This window comes from Sus scrofa, chromosome 1 (genome assembly GCF_000003025.6).
Source record: "Sus scrofa isolate TJ Tabasco breed Duroc chromosome 1, Sscrofa11.1, whole genome shotgun sequence".
In the NCBI taxonomy this organism is placed as follows: Eukaryota; Metazoa; Chordata; class Mammalia; order Artiodactyla; family Suidae; genus Sus; species Sus scrofa.
In genome coordinates, this window is record NC_010443.5 from 113,208,581 (window position 1) to 113,231,085 (window position 22,505).

The 22,505-nt window shown below is 36.7% G+C and overlaps 1 protein-coding gene across 2 annotated transcripts in view; it reads right to left on the reverse strand.

The window, feature by feature from the left end:
- MINDY2 (MINDY lysine 48 deubiquitinase 2) overlaps positions 1–22,505 on the reverse strand; it is an 87,715-nt gene that overhangs the window by 37,534 nt on the left and 27,676 nt on the right. For both annotated transcript variants that reach the window (XM_021094542.1, XM_021094552.1), the window contains exons 3-4: positions 14,876–14,940; positions 8,628–8,786 (exon numbers count right to left, since the gene is read on the reverse strand). In XM_021094542.1, the coding sequence (XP_020950201.1) occupies positions 8,628–8,786; positions 14,876–14,940 (224 nt within the window). The remainder of the gene's footprint in view (positions 1–8,627; positions 8,787–14,875; positions 14,941–22,505) is intronic.

The following is a 22,505-nucleotide window of genomic DNA, read 5'->3' on the forward strand; positions in this document are numbered from 1 at the left end:
TGCAAGTGAGACTGATGGTTGACTGAAGAACAGCTAACTGAATAAGTTAAAGCAGGGATTTATTGAAAATGTTATTTACATATCTTAAACATTCCATGTTAACTTTTAAAACATAAATGTATTCACTTTTCAGTTTTCTTTTCTTTCTTCCTTTCTTTTTTTTTTTTTTTGGTCTAGATCCATGGCATATGGAAGTTCCTGGGCCAGAGATCGAACCCATACTGTAGCAGTGACAAAACAGGATCCCTAACTTGCTAGGCCACTAGAGAACTCTCCACTTGTCAATTTTCTGATGCAGAGCCAAATAAGGCTGTTTTTTGAAAGTAGATCTTTTGGCTATGACCCTATGTAAATGGCAGAAAAGAGTATGCATTCCAGTTTTTACTTACATTGAAAACTTAGACCCTTAAGAAGCAATTTGAGAGCATAATCCCATGAACTGCAGTGTAGGTTGCCGATGCGGCTTGATCTGGTGTTGCTGTGGTTGTAACTTAGGCTGACAGCTGCAGCTCCTATTCAACCCCTAGACTAGGAACTTCCATATGCTGCAGGTGCAGACCTAATAAGAAAAAAAAAAATCAGCTGTACTTCTATAGATAAGCAGTGAGCAACACAAGGATTTCAAGTTTTCATAGGCAGAATCTCTACATTAATATTTCATCAATTACTTCATTTGGATGCCTTTCATGCACTACTATGCAGTATGTGTTATTAGAGAAATTGCAGATTCAGCAGTGAATAAAATAGTCTGCTTTGATAATGTATATATTCTAGAGTAAAGACAATAAATCAAACAAGCAAATATATAATATGCTAGATAGTGGTATCTAGTGGTATGCAGCAGTTCTATATTTATTTTCATTGTTCTATAGCATTCCATAGTATGAATACACTATATTTACTCATTCATCTTTTGGTGGCTTTCCAAGTTGTTTTTAGTTTGAGGCTATGACAAATAATACTGCTATGACCATTCTTCTACATTTATCCTGTTAAACAAATCTAGCATTTCTCCAGGGAATTCACCTGGTCAAGTTCTTGGGTCTTATCCTCAACTCTACCAGATAACTCGGAAATGCTTTCCAAAGAAGGTAGCTAATTTACATTATCATCAGCATGGAATGAGAACTTTCCATACTGCCTATCTTTTCCAACATTTAGTATTGTCAGACTTCTAGATGTTAGCCATTCTGATTAGAGTATGATAGTATCTCATTTTGGTTTTAATTTGCATTTCCCTGATAACTAGTTCATATGTTTACTGGCCATTTGGGATCCATTTTTGTGAAGTGCCTGTTCAAGTCATCTGCTCCTTTTTTTACTAGGTTGTCTATCTTAAAAAAATTATTTGCAGAAACTCTTTATACCTTCTGGATATTAATCCTTTATTCATTATATAAATTGCAATTAGTCTCTGTGGCTTGATTTTATTCTCTTTGGGATTTCTTTCTTTTTTTTTTTTTTCTTTTTTTTTTTTTTTTCGCTTTTTATGGCTGCACCTGTGGTATATGGAAGTTCCCAGGCTAGGGGTCTAATCCAAGCTGTAGCCGCTGGACTAGGCACAGCCACAGCAACACCAGATCTGTGCCGCATCTGCGACCTACACCACAGCTCACAGCAACACCAGATCCTTAACCCACTGAGCGAGGCCAGGGATCAAACCCACATCCTCGTGGAAACTAGTCGCGTCTGTTAATCACTGAGCCGTGACGGGAACTCCCTCTTTGGGATCTCTTTAGACAAACACTAGTCTCAATTTTAATGTATTCATGTTTGCCAATGTTCTTTATGGTTACTGAATTTGTGTATTGTTTTAGGAATCCTTTCTTATCATTAAGGTAAGAAACATATTCTCAAACTTTTGCAGTTTTATCTTTTACAACCCACTGAGCAAGTCCAGAGATCGAATCCTAATGGGCACTATGTAAAGTTCTTAACCCACTGAGCCTCAAGAAACTCCCATTGGTCTAATTCTTAATTACGATACTTAAAACATTTTGTGTCTGGAAGAGTAAGTCCTCCGTACTTGTTCTGCTTCAAGAATATCTTGGTTTCTCTTCCTGGTCCTTTGCATTTCTATATAAATTGTAGGATCAACTTGTCACATTCCACACCTACTCCCCACAAATCTGCTGGGATTTTGTTTGGGGTTATAGTGAAACTATAATTCATTTTAGAGAGAATTGACATCTTCATAAGTTATCTTAAAATCAAAAACCTAGGAAGAGTAGAGACCTATGTTTACATAGTTCTCTAATCTGTCTCAAATTTAAAACTGTCCCTATAGAGGTCTTACATATCTTTTTGTTAGATTTATTCCTAGTAACTTACGCTATTAAATGACATATTTTTAAAATTTCATTTTGTTTATCATTTTAAAAACCTTTTTGAAGAATTTTAGCTTTGTTAATCTTCTTTATTATATATTTACTTTCTATTTAATACTTTCACTCAAGATATTTAGCTCATTAATTTTCAGTCTTTTATCATCCTTTAATATATGAATTTAGTGTTTAAAAAACCCCCTTTAAAAACTGTTTTAGCTGGAGTTGTGTCATGGCGCAGCGGAAACAAATCCAATAAGGAACCATGAGGACCTGGGTTCAATCCCTGGCCTTGCTCACTGGGTTAAGGATCGGTGTTGTTGTGAGCTGTGATGTAGGTCACAGACATGGCTCTAATCTGGCGTGGCTACGGCTGTGGCGTAGGCTGGCAGCTGTGGTTCCAATTAGACCCTCTAGCCTGAGAACCTCCACATGCCACGGGTGCAGCCCTAAAAAGCAAAAAAACAAAACTGTTTTAGCTAAATCTCACAAGTTTTGACATAGATTTAGTTGTTGTGTCCTTTAAGTTTCATTATGATTTTCTGATCCAAACAGTCTCTACTATTTTTTCCTACTGATTTCTAGCTTAATTACACTGTGGTCAGAGACTGTTCTATACTCCATACATTTTTTTTGTTTGTTTGTTTTGTTTTGTTTTAGGGCCACACCCGAGGCATATGGAAGTTCCCAGGCTAGGGGTCTAATTGGAGCTGTAGCTGCCAGTCTACGCCAAAGCCTCAGCAACGTGGGATCCAAGTCACGTGTGGAAACTACACCACAGCTCACAGCAACTTGGGATCCTTAACCCACTGAGTGAGGCCAGGGATCAAACCCATTTCCTCATGGATACTAGTCAGGTTCCTTACCATTGAGCCAGGATGGGAACTCCTCCATACATTTTAAATCCTTAGAATTTTGTTGAAACTTGCTTTATGGACCAGCATCAGGTCAATTTTTGTATATTTCATAAGTGCATAAAAAGAATGCATAGTCAGGTCCATAGAAAACAAGGAATGTCTGAGAAAATGGCATAGATAAGAGGAGACTAGGAAAATACAAAGATTAAGTGCAATGTGTTACCCTGAACTGGATTCTGGAACAACAACAAAAAACTAGTGGAAAAAACTGGAGAAATGTGAATGAAGACTGTAATATAGTTAATAGCAATCTACCAATATTAAATTTCCAAGTTTTGACACATGTACCATGGTCATGTAAGATTAGGGGAAACTAGGTGAAGACTGTATGGGAATTCTGAATAATATCTTTGCAATTTTTCTGATAAATCAAAACGTATTCAAAAACGAAAAGTTAAATAATTTGGAGTTCCCATCGTGGCACAGCAGAAATGAATCCGACTAGGAACCATGAGATTGTGGGTTCAACCCCCGGCCTCACTCAGTGGGTTAAGGATCCAGCGTTGCTGTGAGTGTGGTATAGGGTGCAGACGAGGCTCAGATCTGGCATTGCTGTGGCTCTGGCATAGGCTGGCAACTATAGCTCCAATTCACCCTCTAGCCTGGGAACCTCCATATGCTATGAGTGTGGCCCTAAAAAGCAAAAAAAAAAAAAAAAATTTTAAAGACTATCAACTCACTGATTTTCTTTTCTGCTTCTATCAATTACAGAGAAAGTTATATTAAAAGCTTCCAGTATGAAAATATATTTCTTCTTACAATTCTGTTAAGTTTTGCTTTACATACTTTGAGGTTATGTTGTTATATGTATACAAATTTTGTTTTCCATTGTCAGAAACTGACCTTTATTCTTTGTGACTGTTCCCATAGCCTGAAAGAATGAACAGTCGATAATGGCATTTGCTTTCCAGGTGTCTTCAGGCACATAGAAATTTAAAATGATTATATCTTCTTGGCAAATTAAACACTATATCATTAGCAATGTTTTTTGACTTAGTCTGTTCTTTCTGATATTACTATAGATACATCAGCTTTTGATTAGCAATGCTATGGCATCTCTTCTCTCTTTGCAGTCTTTCTGTTTAACTTCAGACTGTTTTATATATATATATATATATATATATATATATAAAATCTGGCTTTAGAATCACCGTCTTTAACTAGAGCATTTAGTCCACTGACATTTATTATAATTAGTCATATATTTGAATTTATTAAATCTACCATTCTCTCTTTTCTATCAGTTCAATATTCCTTGACTTCTCCTTCCTTCCTTCCTTCTCCTTTTTTTTTTTTTTTTTTTTTTTTGTGCTTTTTAGGGCCTCACTGGTGGCATATAGAAATTCCCAGGCTAGGGGTCCAACTGGAGCTGCAGCTGCCAGCCTATACCACAGCCACAGCAACACTGTGGGATCCAAGCAGCATCTGCGACCTAATACCACAGCTCATGGCAACGCTGGATCCTTAACCTGTTGAGCGAGGCCGGGGTTTGAACCCACATCCTCATGGATACTAATCAGGTTCATTACCACTGAGCCATGAAGGGAGCACCCTTTTCCTTCTTTTTGAATTAATTTTCCCCCTTCTACTAAATCTAGAAGTTATCCACTATTTTTTCTATTCACAGTTACTCTCAAAGAACATTATCCAATAGCTTATGCTATAATAATGGAAATATTCCAAATCTTTGTTGTCCAATGAGATATCTACTAGCCACATGCGGCTACTGAGAAACTGTAACAAAAGTGTCTAGCAAAACTTAGGAAATAAACTTTTCATTAAATTTAAAGAGCCACACTTGGCTGCCATATTGGACAGAAAAGTTACAGAAACTATCACATCTACTCCTACCATATCAAATTTAGAAGTTAATATTCTCTTCTTGAACAATTAATTCTAGGCCCTTAGAATACCTTACGCTTCTCCCAATTTCTGTTATTATTTTTGCATATGCTAATGTTCTTTCATTAAACCTCCTAAAATAATGTTATTATTTAATACAGTCAATCATTTATATTTATCATGTTATTTTCTTTCCATTTATTCTTCCATCTGGGATCAGTTTCTTTCTTTTCAAAATCCTTGTTTTGAATTTCCATTAATGATGGTCTACTGCCAGAAAACTATCTTAATTAATCTAAAAATTACTTTACATCTCTCTAGTCTTAAAATATAACTTTTCCAGCAATAGGAAATAGGTTAGCATTTGACTTTTTCAGTACATTGAATGTATAATTTCCAGTGTCCTCTGGCTTCTAATGTTGCTCCTAAAGAGTTAGTTATCAATTAATAATGAAGAAAATACCTTCTCAGTGGCTGGATTATGGTGCCTGACCACTGTCCAGAAAATGGCTGATCTTTACTTGCAAAATAATTATTGCAGTACACATAATCAGTATACAAAGAACTAGCCCAGTTCTGAGAGATATTCACAGAGAGTTATGGATTTCAAACTTTTGCCTTGTTCTTTTTTTTCTCTCAATAGCAGAATCCTTCTGTCACAAAACAAGTAAAATAGGTAAAAAGCACAGCTCTTAGGCCCTTCCAAAAGTTTGAAAACCACTTTATAGACCAGAAAAGTCTGATGAACAATCTCCGCCCTACATTAGAGTATATATTTTTCTTTAAGCATATATATTCAACTGTTTGCCAGGTAATATATAGCTACACATGCAGTCAGAGGGATGATCTGAGTCCAGTTTTTTTGTTTTGTTTTGTTTTTGTTTTTGTTTTTGCTATTTCTTTGGGCTGCTCCCGCAGCATATGGAGGTTCCCAGGCTAGGGGTCGATTTGGAGCTGTAGCCACTGACCTACGCCAGAGCCACAGCAATGCAGGATCCGAGCCTCATCTGCAGCCTACACCACAGCTCACGGCAATGCTGGATCCTTAACCCACTGAGCAAGGGCAGGGATCGAACCTGCAACCTCATGGTTCCTAGTCGGATTCGTTAACCACTGCGCCACGACGGGAACTCCCTGAGTCCAGTTTTTAAGAACTCAGGCTTAAGTTCCTTAGGCCATAAGCTCATTCTCCTGAAGAATCTAGGCTATCCAGCATTGCCATCTGTCAGGACCCAGCATGGGTCACTTTGCAGGTATAAAATGCTAGACACATTTAGATTTTTCTTTTTCTTTCTTTTTTTCCAGGCCGCACCTGCAGCATATGGAGGTTCCCAGGTTAGAGGTCCAATCCAAGCTGCAGCTGCTGGCCTACACCACAGCAACACCAGATCCAAGCCACATCTGCAACCTACACCACAGCTCACAGCAAGACTGGATCCTCTGTTTTTTTTTTTTTTTTTTGCTTTTTAGGGCCATACTTGTGGCATATGGAGGTTCCCAGGCTAGGAGTCTAATTGAAGCTACAGCTGCCAGCCTACACCAGAGCCACAGCAACACCAGATCAGAGGTGCGTCTGTGACCTACACTGCAGCTCACGGCAACGCCAGATCTTTAACCCCTTGAGCAAGGCCAGGGATTGAATCCGCAACCTCATGGTTCCTAGTCGGATTGTTTCTGCTGCGCCATGACAGGAACTCCCAAGGCCAGATCCTTTAACCCACTGAGTGTGGCCAGGGATCAGGCCCTAAAAAGACAAATAAATAAATAAAACAAAAGAGTATTTCATAGTGGGGAATCATCTAGTACACAAACTTGAGTTAGAAATGAGCTTGATATATCTGAAAAAATAGAAAGAGTATTGCTGGAGGGTAGTAAAAAGGTGGGAAAATTATATGAGGTGAAGTTGAACAGAAGGCAGAGTCTAGATCATGCAGTATATCATAAAAACTCTAATAAAAAATGTATGTCTTATTTCAGTTACAGTTGAGGCTTTTAAGGAAAGGAGTAGGGTACCAGGATAAAGGGAAGGTTTATTTCACAAAGATCACTCTGCATGCCATGACATTTTGCTGGAGGGAAGAATAACCTTTTCAACAAATGGGACTGGAACAGGTAAATATCTACATTCAAAAGAATGAAGTTGGATCACTTCCCCAAACCATATACACAAATCAACTCAAAAGGGATCATACTCCTAAATGCAAGCACTAAAACTATAAAACTCTTAGAAGAAGATATAGAGGCAGATCTTTGTGACTTTGGGTTAGGCAAAGCCTACAAAAAAACAAAAATTGGACTTCATTAAAATTAAAAATTTTGTGCTTCAATGTGCACCAAGGGACATAAAATGATGTTTCTAGAAGCATTGCTGAAAAGGCAAAAAGGCCAGAAACAATCCAATTGTTTCTTCATGGGAGAAATGGATCAATAAATCATAGTTGCCAAGGAGAAGGAGGAGGGGGTAGGAGTGAGATGGATCAGGAGTTTGAGGTTAGCAGATGCAAACCAGTACATTTAGAATGGATAAGCGGAGTTGCCATCATGGCTCAGAGGAAACGAATCTGACTAGTATCCATGAGGACCCAGGTTCAATCCCTAGCCTTGCTCAGTAGGTTAAGGATCTGGTGTTGCAGTGAGCTGTGGTATAAGTCAAAGACGAGGCTAGGATATGTCATTTCTATGGCTGTAGTGCAGGCCAGCGGTTGCAACCCCAATTTGACCCCTAGCTTGGGAACCTCCATATGCTGTGGATGCAGCCCTTAAAAAAAAGAATGTATAAGCAACGAGGTCCTACTATATAGCACAGGGAGCTATAGCCAATCTCTTGGGATAGAATATGATGGAAGATAATATGTGAAAAAGAATATATATATATATATATACACGTATATATATATATATGACTGGGTCACTTGGCTGTACAGCAGAAATTGAACATCGTAAATCAACTATAACAAAAAATTTTAAATTAAAATTTTTTTTGTGCTTCAAAGAACACTGTTAAGAAAATGAAACAGTAAGCCACAGAATGAGAGAAAATATATGCAAATCATAAATCTGTTGACATATACTTTATTCATTATAAATATATGAAGAACTCTTAGAACCCTATAACAAAAAGACTAATAGCCCAATTAAAAATGGGCAAAGGATCTGCAGATCTTTCTCCAAAGAAGATATACAAACAGCTAATAAGCGTATGAAAAGATGCTCACCATCACTGATCATTAGAGAAATGCAAACAAATCCCCAATGAGATATGACTTCACATCTACTAGATTGGCTGTAATCAAAAAGACACAATGACAAGTGTTGGTGAGGATGTGGACTCTGCTGTAGATGTCCTCTAACTCCATGAAATTACACTCAAAGTCTTGCGCAGATTTAGCCATCTGGAGGACTGTGCTCTTAACCTCACAATTTGGCTAATTCCACGCAATGGCACAAAAATGTAATTATCAGAAAACCGAAACCTAGATTAACTTGCCAAATTAGTATTTTTTTCTACATTTGTGTTTATATAATTTAAACTTTTTCTACTTACCTGAGGGTCCACTAACCATCCATGGTACAAAGGAATATCAAGAAGATCAAATACTATGCATTCTGGTGTATATTCAAACACTCGAACACCAGTGAATTTTACATTTACATCCAAGCCGGTCTGTAGTTTGTGCAATACTGCCATAGCATCGCTCATATTCTGAAAATAGAAAGGAGAAGGGTAAAAATGAGAAAAATCAAACAACAAAAAAGAGATTTAAATGCGGACACATTTACTACCAATTTTCTATTTTATCCAATTTATTCATCCCTTAAATTTTTAAGTATCTACTATAGGCCAGGCACTAATCTGAGTTCTAAAGATATAATAGTGGAGAAGTTCCTGCTGTGGCATAGCAGGTTAAGAATCTGGCATTGTCTCTCTGGTGGCGTGAGTTTGATCCCCAGCCCAGCACAGTGATTGAAGAATCCAGCATTACTGCAGCTGTGGTGCAGGTCATAGCTATGGCTCAGATTTGATCCCTGGCCCAGGAACTTCCACATGCTGTGGGTGTGGCCAAAAAAAATACAGATATAGATAAAATAGTGGATGAAACAAAGTTCCCAATCTCATGGAACTAACGTCATATTGAGAGAGACAAACACATAAATTATTACAAGTATTAGTAAGAAAAATTGAATAGGATAAAAGATGTACAGAGTGAGAGAGGTGAGGGACCTATTTTTAGACCAGGAAGCCCAAAGATAAAAGTTCCTAGTCAAAGAGGAAGGCCTCTCCCACTTCTAGGTATATACACCACAAAATTAAAAGCAGCATTTTGAAGAGATATGTGTACCTCCATATTCACTGCAGCATTATTTACAGCAACCAAGAGATGGAATCATCCCAAATGCCCATTAACAGATAAATGCTTAAAAGAAACATGGTATGTATATGCATATATACATACATACACATATACATACAATGGAATACACACACACACAGGGGACTATTATTCAGTCTTAAAAAGGAAATCCTACTACATGCTACAATGTGGATGAAACTTGAGGACACTATACTGAGTGAAATAAGTCCTTGCAAAAGGACAAATAGTGCATGATTCCACTTATATCTAGAACAGTCAAAAATCACAGAAAGTAGAATGGTGGTTGTCAGGGGCTGGAGGGAGGGAGATTGCTCAATGAGTACAAAAAATTTTAGTTTTACAAGATGAAAATGTTCTAGAGATTTGTTAGACAATAATGTGAATATAGCTAACACAACTGCACTATATACTTAAAAATGGCTAAGAGAGGAGTTTCCAGGTGGCACAGCAGGTTAAGAATATAGCATTGTCATAGCTGTGGCTTGGGTCCCTACTGTGGTACAGGTTTGGTTCTTGTACCTGGAAATTTTCTATGCCACGGGTACAGTCAAAAAAAAAAAAAAAAAAAAAAGTTAAGAGAGTGAATTTTGTATTAAGTTTTTAAACCATAATTTTGAAAAAAGAAAGAAAAAGGAATGAGCCATCAAGCCATGAATAGATATGGAGAAATTTTAAATGTACATTACTAAGTAAAAGAAGCCAATCTGAAATGTACTGTATAATTCCAAATGACTCAGTGGGAAAAGGCAAAACAAAGGAGAGAGTAAAAAGATGAGTGGTTGTCAATGGTTGTGATGAGGGAAGGATATCCTGGCAGGTGGATTTTTAGAGCAGTGAAACTATTCTATATGATACTGTAGCCATGGATACATGTCATTACATATTTGTCAAAACCCACATAATGTAATAAATGCCAAAAGTGAACCCTAATATAAACTACAGACTTGAGATGATAATTATTTATCAATGTAACTGGTGGCTGGATCACAAAGACTTCTTAGCCAATTTAAAGACTCATTTTATCTACATTAGTTTTCTTGAGAAAGACAGTCATTTAAGTCTGTAATGAAGACTATTTTAAAACATGTTTTTCTAAACATTTTAATATAGCACATATGGACATAATTATAGAGGATATATGTGATGCAACAAATAAAAACCAATATATAAAATTTAACAAAATTTTACTGAATCCCTACTGTTAATCAGACACTGTGTTACATACTAAAGATATAAAGTAGAAGTAGACTGTAGCCTCCCGGAGGGCTAATAGTAGAAAGGGTGAACATGAAATAAACCCTTTTATATTAGAATTAAGGACTCTCTCTGAAATCTGAAAAAGATGAATTTAGGTCATAAAAACAAAGTTCCATTTTTTTCAATTAATAAAATTCCATTCTAAGAGACTGTACAGACTAAAAACAAATTATTCAAATGGTTTACATTTAATGAATGAAGAATTTATAAAAGGATAACACCGTTATTTACATAGTTTTTGGTTTTGTCAGTTTCACTTCTTTTTAATAACCGTATTCCCCTAAAACAATATATTTTCTTAGTCTTGAGAAAAATTTTTAACCCTTGAAAACATCTCATAGTTTTTCCTTCAGTGTTTTAAAACTCTTCTTAAAGCCATATCAGTGATGAAAGTGAGAAAACAGTGATAATAATGAGCCATTGTAGAACTATAGTTTTACTATCCCCATTTTTTTTTTTCTGTTATATTTCTTAAATTCTTAGTTGCCAATCACCCAATTTCCTTTAAGGGTAAGTATAATTTCTAATAGCTTCTGGACTCATGCTTATACCTTTACACATCTTCTACATTTTTTTTTTTTTTTGAGATTTTTGTTGTTGTTGTTGTTGCTATTTCTTGAGCCGCTCCCGTGGCATATGGAGGTTCCCAGGCTAGGGGTCCAATCGGAGCTGTAGCCACCGGCCTACGCCAGAGCCACAGCAACGTGGGATCCGAGCCGAGTCTGCAACCTACACCACAGCTCACCGCAACGCCGGATCGTTAACCCACTGAGCAAGGGCAGGGACCGAACCCGCAACCTCATGGTTCCTAGTCGGATTCGTTAACCACTGCGCCACGACGGGAACTCCAATCTTCTACATTTTTTATAGATTGTATAATATTAAAAATAACTAAATCGATACCATTGAATAATCCCCATAAAGATTAGTAAAACTGATAAAAATAAATTTATAAACAAAGAGTTAAAAAGCATTTGGCCATCTTGATTCTAAATCTAAATTATGATAGTATTATAAAATATAAATCCTAGGGATGGATACTTACATACCAAGGATTACTACTCCTTTAAGCCAACAGTTCAACTGTTCCTTAGTTCAACTTTTTTCTTAAAGTTACCTCTAATGTGGTGAAATTTTAAATTTAAAGTGTATTTAAAAAAATATTTTCAGTCATATAAAAACCTATCATAAACACACAGCGTTTTGTCATCATGAAGCAAAACTGGAAAAAATATGCTCTTTGTTTACATTACAACTTCTGATAAAGGGTTTTTTCTTTTCTTTCTTTTTTTTTTTTAGTCTTTTTGCCATTTTCTTGGGCCGCTCTCGCGGCATATGGAGGTTCCCAGGCTAGGGGTCAATCGGAGCTGTAGCCACTGGCCTACGCCAGAGCCACAGCAACGCGGGATCCGAGCCGCGTCTGCAACCTACACCATAGCTCACGGCAACACCGGATCGTTAACCCACTGAGCAAGGGCAGGGACAGAACCCGCAACCTCATGGTTCCTAGTCGGATTCGTTAACCACTGCGCCACGACGGGAACTCCTGGTAAAGGGGTTTTAATTAGGCAGACTGTAGCTCTGCATGGTCTTTCTAAAATTTAGACTTAAAAAACAAAATTTAGGCTTAAACATCTCTGCTCCCATAAAATTATACAAAAAAGAACACCGTTACATCACACCCATGAAACATTAAACACCAGCTTAAACTCAGCCATATCAGCTTGGTAAATATTATTTTGAAAACTAATGGTAATGCAATCACAATACCTTATAAATAAATTTAAAGCTTTTTTTTTCTTTTCACTTTTTAGGGCTACTAGGGGTTGAATCTGAGTTGCAGTTGCCAGCCTGTACCATAGCCATCAACAGCAACACTGGATCCCAGCTGTGTCTGTGACCTACACCACAGCTCACCATAATGCCAGATCTTCAACCCAAGTGAGTGGTGCCAAGGATTGAACCTGCATCCTCATGGATACTAGTCAGATTCTTAATCCACTGAGCCAAAATGGGAACTCCTTAGAGCTTATTTTTTCTTTCTATCTATCTATCTATCTATCTATCTATCTATCTATCTATCTATCTATCTATCTATCTATCTATCTACCTATCTATCTATCTATCTTTTTAGGGCCATACCCCGGGGCATATGAAGGTTCACAGACTAGGGATCTAATCGGAGCTGTAGCCACTGGCTTACGCCACAGCCACAGCAACGTCAGATCCAAGCCAGATTCAAGCCACGTCTACGACCCTATACCACAGTTCACCACAATGCCAGATCCTTAACCCAATGAGCAGGGCCAGTGATCGAACCTGTGTCCTCATGGATGCTAGTCAGATTTGTTTTCACTGAGCTTACGGGAACTCCCTCCTGAGAGTTTTTTTTGTTTGTTTGTTTTTGTTTTTGTCTTTTTGCTATTTCTTGGGCTGCTCCCGCAGCTTATGGAGGTTCCCAGGCTGGGGGTCGAATCGGAGCTGTAGCCGCCAGCCTATGCCAGAGCCACAGCAACGCGGGATCCGAGCCGCGTCTGCAACCTACACCACAGCTCACGGCAACGCCGGATCCTTAACCCACTGAGGAAGGGCAGGGACCGAACCCGCAACCTCATGGTTCCTAGTCGGATTCGTTAACCACTGCGCCATGACAGGAACTCTCAGAGTTTGTTTTAAAACCAGGGCACTTTCTATCTGATATGCTTATAAGAAATGTAAGTGGTTATTAGATAGTGTTTTTCCAACAGTGAAACAAAACTTTACTTCTAATCATTTTCCAAGAGTCTAGATCACCTTAATGGAAGCATATCCTGAAACTGCAAGATCGACTTGAAACAAAATACTGCTAATTTGCAAACACTCATCAATCAAGATTTTCTCAGAACTGTGAAACAGAAGTAAAAAGAATTTTGAGGTTGTTATGAAACAGCAACTATCATACATTATTCCTAATTTCAAGTTTTTGTATTAAAATACCCTTACTGATTCCAATAAGAAATTATACAAATTTAACAAATAAATGATATAAATTTTATCTTACTACTTGATACTTATAAAATATTTTCTGATTTTTATATATTGAATGTTAGCCTAAGATTTCACTTGAAAAGAAGTTTTTATCATGCAAAGTATTTGGAAATCCTTGCTTTAAGCTATACATTCCAATAGAATTTAAATGACTTAGCATACCTATGTGGCTTTAGCTATAAATTCTATACTTTACACAGTGATGCAATGCAACATATTGGCTTTTCAATTTTATCAGGACTAGATTATCTCAACATTCAAATTCAAGAAGTTTTGCAATAGTGAAATGAGTTTTCTTTTTTCCATTTGGATACTAGTGAAAGTATGTAGAAAGCAGTACTTTGAAAGTAAACATAAATCTTCCAATGATATCTGTTTCTTCCCTGGCTGATACTTCCTTCTACTCTAAGAACCTGATTTCTTCTTGTCTTCCATTGACAAAGAAAGAATACTGAAGAAAATGAACTCTGCTTGCTTTCTTACAGCTCCAATAATTGTGAGCCCAGTGTCCCTTTCTATACCATAGAATAGTATCTTGGAATTATATGTTAAGACATGAAGATACATTGAAACTATGAAACATTAGATTGTGTCCTAATGACACACCCCCAGATATCACTTGCTGAACTGTTTCCTAAAAATAACTTAATATAAAATATAAATAAATGAGGAGATATGAATCAAGGTTAAATTCACTTGAAAGTCAAAAAAAAAAAAAAAAAAAATTGGGTGTGTGGGGCGCTGCACCCTTAGCATAAGGAAGTTTCAGGCCAAGGATTAAACCTGAGCCACAGCAGTGACCTGGGCTGCTGCAGTGACAATGGTGTATCCTTGACCTGCTGCACCACAAGGGAACTCCTGAAAGTCAATTTTTTTCAGGGAAAATATTAGGTTATCATTCTATATAGGTATGTAGAATGATAGCCATGTTTCATTCTATACAGCATACAGGTTCATATAAAAGAGTATGCCCTGTGGGTCAAATATGGCTGTGAGCAAAGAATGACTTTTACATTTTTAAAAGGGAATAAAAAAAGAAAGTGAAAAATAGGCCTGAAGAGCCACTGATAGAGACCAATGAATATCCATAAGTTAAAATTACCTATTTTAATATAACAAAAATTTTGTCTATTACCTGCTCATAGTTTAAACGTTGAATTTCTGAAATTTCTTTTGGCTTTGTATCAAGCATGTAATCGCCTGTAAAAAGAAATTGTAAAGTTGCCTTTTTAAAATATTACTTTTTTCTAATTACAAAGGAAACATTTTAATTATAAATTCTATCAATAGGTGACCGAAAAAAATGATCCCCCAATTCTATTCAGAGAAAAATTGATGTTAATTATTAGATACAGTCTTACATATTTTTTTCAGTGTATATCTTAAAATGCTTTTGAACTTTTCTTCTTCTTTACAATATATTTGAGCATCTTTTCATGTCACTACAATAAAGCTCTAAAAGGTTTGACCAAGTTTCATTGCTATCAACGATATAATTAGGTTTTACCCCAATACCTGTGCAAGAATGGGAATCATTAATTAGTCTTCTAAATGTTTGCCATTTTTAGAAGTAAACAAAATTTTTTTTAATTAAAAAAATTGACATCTTAGTGGTTACCAGTGGGGAGAGGGAATGGGGAGGGGCAAGAAATGGGTATAAACTTAAAAGATACAAACTATAAAATAGATAAGCAACAAGAATATATTGTATAGCCATTATCTTATCTTTTTTTTTTAATGGCTGCACACATGGCATCTGGAAGTTCCCGGGGGAGGGACTGAATCTGAGCTACAGCTGTGACTTACTGCAGCTGTGGCAAAGCTGGGTCCTTTAACTTCCTGTACCAGGCCAAGGATTGAACAAATACCTCTGCCGTAACTCAAGTTGTTGCCGTCAGATTCTTAACCCACTGTGCCACAGTGGGAACTCCTATAATACTTTTTAAAGAAGTACATAAAAATACTGAATCACTCTGCTATAAATATGAAACAAATATAATACTGGGAAACAACTATACTTCCAAAAAACTGCTATCTTTTTATATATGTATTTTTATCTGGCAATACCTTTTTAATACATGTGACATTTAGTATATGTGGCACCTTTTAAATATATGTGACATCATTTTAATATACATAGTACTAAATGGATAAAGAAAATGTGTACATCTATACAACGGAATAAAAAAGAATGAAATGTGAGTTGTCGCCATGGTGCAGCGGAAACAAAAACAAATCCAACTAGGAACCATGAGGTTGCAGGTTTGATCCCTGGCCTCACTCAGTGGGCTAAAGATCTGGTGTTGCCCTGAGCTGCAGTATAGGTCGCAGATGCGGCTCAGATCTGGCATTGCTATGGCTCTGGCATAGGGCAGCAGCTAAAGCTCCAATTAGACTGCTAGCCTGGGAACCCCCATATGCCTCAGGTGAAGTCCTAAAAAAGACAAAAAGTCAAAAAAAAAAAAAAAAGATTGAAATGATGCCATTTGCAGCAACATGAATGAACCTAGACATTATCAAACTGAGTGAACTCAGAGAAAGATAAATACCATATCACTTATATGTGGAATCTAATAAAAATAACACAAAAGAGCTTATTTATAAAACAAAAGCAGACTCACAGATTTGGAAATCAAATTTATGGTTACCAAAGGAGAAACCATGAGGGAGAGGATAAATTTGGAGGATGGAATTAACATATACACATTACTGTATATAAAATAGGTAACTAAAAAAGACCTACTGCATGGCTCAGGGAAAATTTACTCAATATTCTATAATAACCTATATGGGAAAAAAGAATGGATATATGTGTACATATGACTGATTCACTTTGTTGTACACTTGAAACTAATACAAAATTGTAAGTCAACTATACTCCAATAAAATAAAAAATTATATATCTATACATAGTACCTTTTTATCTGTTTTACCTCTTTAATTATGTACTAACTATATATACTTTTCTTTAATTGCTTGCCTATACAAGCATCATTTTTTTCTTATTGAACTGAGAAATGCTCTTTTCAATCAGAGGAATTGGAACATTTCTTATATGTGTGGTGAATATTTTTTTTCCCCTATTGGCTTCTGACTTTATGATGCTACTTTTTTGCCTCTTTTTCACCAAACAGAAATATTTTATTTTTTTATTTTTTATCTTTTTGTCTTTTTGCCTTTTCTAGGGCCGCTCCCGTGGCATATGGAGGTTCCCAGGCTAGAGGTCCAATCGGAGCTGCAGCCGCTGGCCTACACCAGAGCCACAGCAATGCCGGATCCAAGCCGAGTCTGCAACCTACACCACAGCTCACGGCAACGTCAGATCCTTTAACCCACTGAGCAAGGGCAGGGACCGAACCCGCAACCTCATGGTTCCTAGTCGGATTCGTTAACCACTGCACCACGACGGGAACTCCCATATTTAATTTTAATATAGTCCAATTCTTCTATTAGAGCTTCTGGGTTGTGTGTTATATTTTAAAAGATTTCTACCTCTTCAGGGTATACAAATATTCACATATACATGTGTAATTTTATGTCTGTCCTTTTTTAATGTTTAAATCTTTAATTTATCGGGAATTTATTTTAGTATAAACAGTGATATATGGAACCAACTTCTCATGCAGCCTCCCATATCACTAGTTGATAAAATTGTTTTTAATATAACTTTTATTTATTCAAAAAAAATCTAAAGGCTATATCAAATATTCTTTTAATCTTTCCAACTCTGATAATAAAAGAATTCTTGTGAACATCAATGTATTATTATTTGTGCTTTTAATTAGAACTTTAAGATAGCAAAATCTAACTAATAACAATTTTATTCCACTTTCAGAGTATAGGAACTCTAAAAGCACTAATTAATTCACAGAAATACATTAGCAAGGGAATTTAACAAATATTTTTGAATCCTTACTATACACGGCATATTGCATAGTTATAGATTGAGGCTTTAATATGGCATTTAAATAAAAACAATGCTTTGAGTAAATTTTACACATTACTTATTCAAATAATTGAGAACATATTTGCTATACTTGTATCCTATGTTTCATTTAAGTTCTGTAGTAATCCTGATAAAAGATTGTAGTATATTCTTTCCTAACAACTTTAGTAGGATCAGGATGCAGAATATTATATAATTCAATACTAAATAAACCACAGATGTGTGCTATCACAGATTAAAGTTTAGGTGCTAAAAGCAGAATAATTCATTATTGGGAAAGACTCAGACAAGCAACTACTGAGGACAGAAAAGATCTTTGGGCAAGAGAAGAATAACCTGGCTAAGGAAGGCAGCTTCTCAGAAGGACCTCAATGATCCCTATTTCCTAGTATTCATACCTTTGTATAATCCTCTTCACTTCAGTGTGGATTAGACTCACTTTTAGTGAATAAAATACGACAGAATTAATGAGTTGTCACTTCCGAAATTAGAATACAAAATATTGTGCCTTTATGGTGCTCTCTCACTTGCTCACTCTGAGATATGTTCTGAGCTACCTTATAAAGAAGCCCATGGCAAAGAACTAAAGGAGGCTTCTTGCCATAGTCAATGAAGAACTAAGGACCTCAGTCCAACAACGTGAGAGGAGCTGAATCCTGCCAACAACCATGTAAGTAAGCTTGGAAGCAGATCCTCCTGAATTGGACTGGAGACAAGACTGCAGTCCCAGCTGACAAACTGACTGCCATCTCATGACAGACCTTATGACAGAGTCATTCAGCCACACCAATATTCCTGACTTATAGATACTGGAGATAATAAATGCTCATTGTTTTAAGTAACTAAATATTGGGGTGATATGCAGCACTAGATACCTATATTTTTAGAAAAGTTTGTAAGTAGAGAATTAAACTTTTAAAAAGACTAATTTTGAGTTTTCAAGGGGGCATCTCTCAGTTTTTAGATATCTAAAATCATCTCTTAAGAATGCTGTTTTGGGAGTTCCTGCTGTGGTATAGTACATTAAGAACCCAGCTGCAGCAGTTTGAGTCACTGTGGAGGTGCTGGTTTGATCTGGGCCCACTGCAGTGAGTTAAAGGATTCAGCATAGGTTGCAGCTATGGCTACGATTCAGTCCTTGGCCCAGGAACTTCCATATGCTATGAATGTGGCTATAAAATTAAAAAAAAAAAGAATGCTGTTTTGTCTAGCTTATCTAACCTTCCTATTAAAAGTGATCAACAATAGTACTTTAATCAAAAAGTATTTATTAAGCATCTAGTCCATGTTAGTAATAGGTTAAAATAAATATAATCCATTTGAAGGTGACTGTTTCTCTTAAAAATTAGTAATAAGGTAAAAATAGTATAAAATGTAATAAGTGCCTTATGTACAAATGATTTTTTTAAACTGAAGTATAATTGATTTACAATGTTGTGCCAATTTCTGTTGTACAGCAAAGTGACTCAGGCATTCACATATATACATTCTTTTTGTCATATTATTTTCCATCATGTTCGATCCCAAGAGACTGAATGTAGAATCCTGTGCTATACAGTAGGGTCTCATTTGAAAAGAGGTATTGATAAAGCCTGTAGCACTTAGAAATATCCTTTGGAGGGGATAAAGTGGATTCAAAAAAATGGACAGAACTTGCCAAGGCAGTGAGGGAAAAGGCATTCTCCGAGGGAGAAAGAATGATGGAAAAAGCACATGTAAGAAACATCATATCACATGGACAGTTTTGGTTTTTTGTTTTTGTTTTTTTTGTCTTTTTGCCATTGGGGCCGCTTCTGCGGCATATGGAGGTTCCCAGGCTAGGGGTCTAATTGGAGCTGTAGCCACCGGCCTACGCCAGAGCCACAGCAACGCAGGATCCGAGCCGCGTCTGCGACCCACACCACAGCTCACGGCAACGCCGGATCGTTAACCCACTGAGCAAGGGCAGGGATCGAACCTGCAACCTCATGGTTCCTAGTTGGATTCGTTAACCACTGCGCCACGACAGGAACTCCCCATATGAACAGTTTATAAGGAGTTTCATACATGAAATTCATGTTGCAGAGTGGTGGAAAATATGGCTAGATTGGTAAACTTAATCAGATTATAGAAAATCATAAATAATACACTGATAAGTTTGGCTGCTTGTAAAAGCTCATAAGAGACCCTTATGTTTTTAAGTAGGCAAGTGAAGGATGGAATCGGTGCTTTAAGAAGAAAACACTGGTATATAGGTTAATTTGGAAAGGAGAGGAAACAAAAGAGCTTGCAATATATCATGTTCTGAAGTACCAGTATAGAGAAAGAGAAAACTTCAAAGAAAGAATCCATAAGACTGTGCTACTAATGGGATATTTCAGACAAACAGGAATCAAGAAACAGAAACCTGACAGCTACATTAGGCCAAAAACAGAAGAGAAGGTTTGGCAGTAGGTAACTTATCCCAAGTCAGCACTTGGAAAAGAAGAAATATAGTCCACTGTTGGCAAAATTAAAATGATCCAACATTGACCTGCTTTTATAATATTTGTGTTCAAAAGATAAAATAAATTACCTTTTAAAAAGTCAGACAGCACAACCATCCCAACAACTATTTTTCTTACTATGGTATTACTAGTTTCACCATCATACAAACTATTTTGGGTGGTTAAAATCACAATGTACATTCTAGTTTGTATTGTGTTTTTCTACATTATTTTCTTACCCATTTTCTGCCTTCCACATACACTTCTTCCCCACCTTGTTTTACTAGACTTGTTAGCACTTCCTAAGTATCCTAGCTTGTCATAGTCTTTTCTCGAGGCCAAACAAGCCATGTCCACACTTGGCCTTGCTCTAATCCTCTAGTAAACAGAAATTCTCAAATTAAAATTCACTCCTCCTCCTCCTCTAACCTTTGCCAACAAAATTCCAATTCTCTGTGGTTCCTCGGCTTGGTGCTAAGAAAGCTATTAATTGTTTCTTTTACAATCTTTCTACTAGCATTTGTTTATTAATGCAAAAATATCTCTGTTTCCTCCAAAGAACTGGAGTAATCTAGAGAAGAAAATCCAAATAACTTAGAAAATGAAACAATTTGTTCTGGCAGGACTGGCTTTGAATAAAGTTTCCTTTTGGTCAGGTAGAGTTTTCAGAATCTCTCTTCTCACATTATTCTTGCTCACTTCTCCCCACCTCCCATTAGGATCATATTACTAGTGTAGTCCCTAGTAGCTGAGTCCTCTCACCCAGGACTTTCAAGCCTCTTTAGCCACCCCAGATCTAGATCTACGTGTTTCTTCATTGATTTTCTTTTCCTATAATTTAAAAAATTCTTGACAGCAAAAGAAACCATTAACAAAATGAAAAGACAACCCGAAGAATTGGAAAAAATCCTTACTAAGTGAATGACAAGGATTAATCCACAAAATATACAATATAAATGTTGGACAGGATGTAGGGAAGAGGGAACCCCTCTACACTGTGGTGGGAAAGTAAAGTGGTACAACCACTATGGGGGACAGTAAGGAGTGTCCTTTAAAAACTAAATATAGAACTACCATATGATCCAGCGATCCCACTCCTGGCTATCTATCCGGAGAAAACCACAATTCAAAAAGATGCATGCACCCCAATGTTCACTGCAGCACTATTTACAATAGCCAAAACAAAGAAGCAACCAAAATGTTCATTAACAAAGGATTGAATAAAAAAGATGTAGACATACAATGGAATGTTACTCAGCCATAAAAACCATGAAATAATGCCATTTGCAGCAACACGGATGGACCTAGAAATTATCATACTAGGTCAGACAGAGAAAGACAAGTATCATATATCATCAACTCACGGTGGAATCTAATAGAAATGATACAATAGAACTTAAACAGAAATAGTCTGAAAGATTTTGAAACAAAACTTATGTTCACAAAAGGGGAAACATGGAGTGGTGGAGGCATAAATTAGGGGCTTGGGAATGATATATATTCACTACTATATATAGAATAGATGGGTAATGGGGGAAAACTACTGTATAGTATAGGGAAATTTACTCAGTACTGTGTCGTAAACTATATGGGAAAAGAACCTCAAAAAGAATGGATATATGATATATGTATAACTGATTCACTTTGCTGTACACCTGAAATTAACACAACTTTGTAAATCAACTATATTCCAATAAAATTTAAAAAACAAACAGGAGAACCCATTGTGACTCAGTGATAATGAACCCAACTAGTATCCATGAGGATGTAGTTCGATTCCTGGCCCTGCTCAGTGGGTTAAGGATCCAGCATTGCCATGAGCTGTGGTATAGATCGCAGATGTGAACAGATTTGGTGTTGCTATGGCTGTGGGGTAGGCCAGTAGCTGCAGCTCCCATTTGACTCCTAGCCTGGGAACTTCCATATACTGTGGGTGCAGACCTAAAGAAAAAAAAATTAAAAACAAACAAACTCTTCATCCTATGTCCTGCTTCCTCAGGCTTTGCTAGCTAACAGTTAGATAAATTTAATATACTAAGATGCACTATTTATTTTCTTTCCAAGAAAAAGACCACATTAACATTTTCATAGTACATTCATACAGCCACACTGTATTATTGATACCACCAAATAACTTGTCCACAGTACCTAATCAGTAAATATTTGCTGGGTAAGAAAAAGACAAATAGTAGGAATTTAAAATACTGTATCAAAAACACTTTTGAGGGAGTTCCCATTGTGGCTCAGCAGTAATGAACCCAACTAGTATCCATGAGGATGTGGGTTTGATCCATAGCCCCGCTCAATGCGTTAAGGATCCGGCATTGCTGAGAGTTGTGGTGTAGGTCACAGAA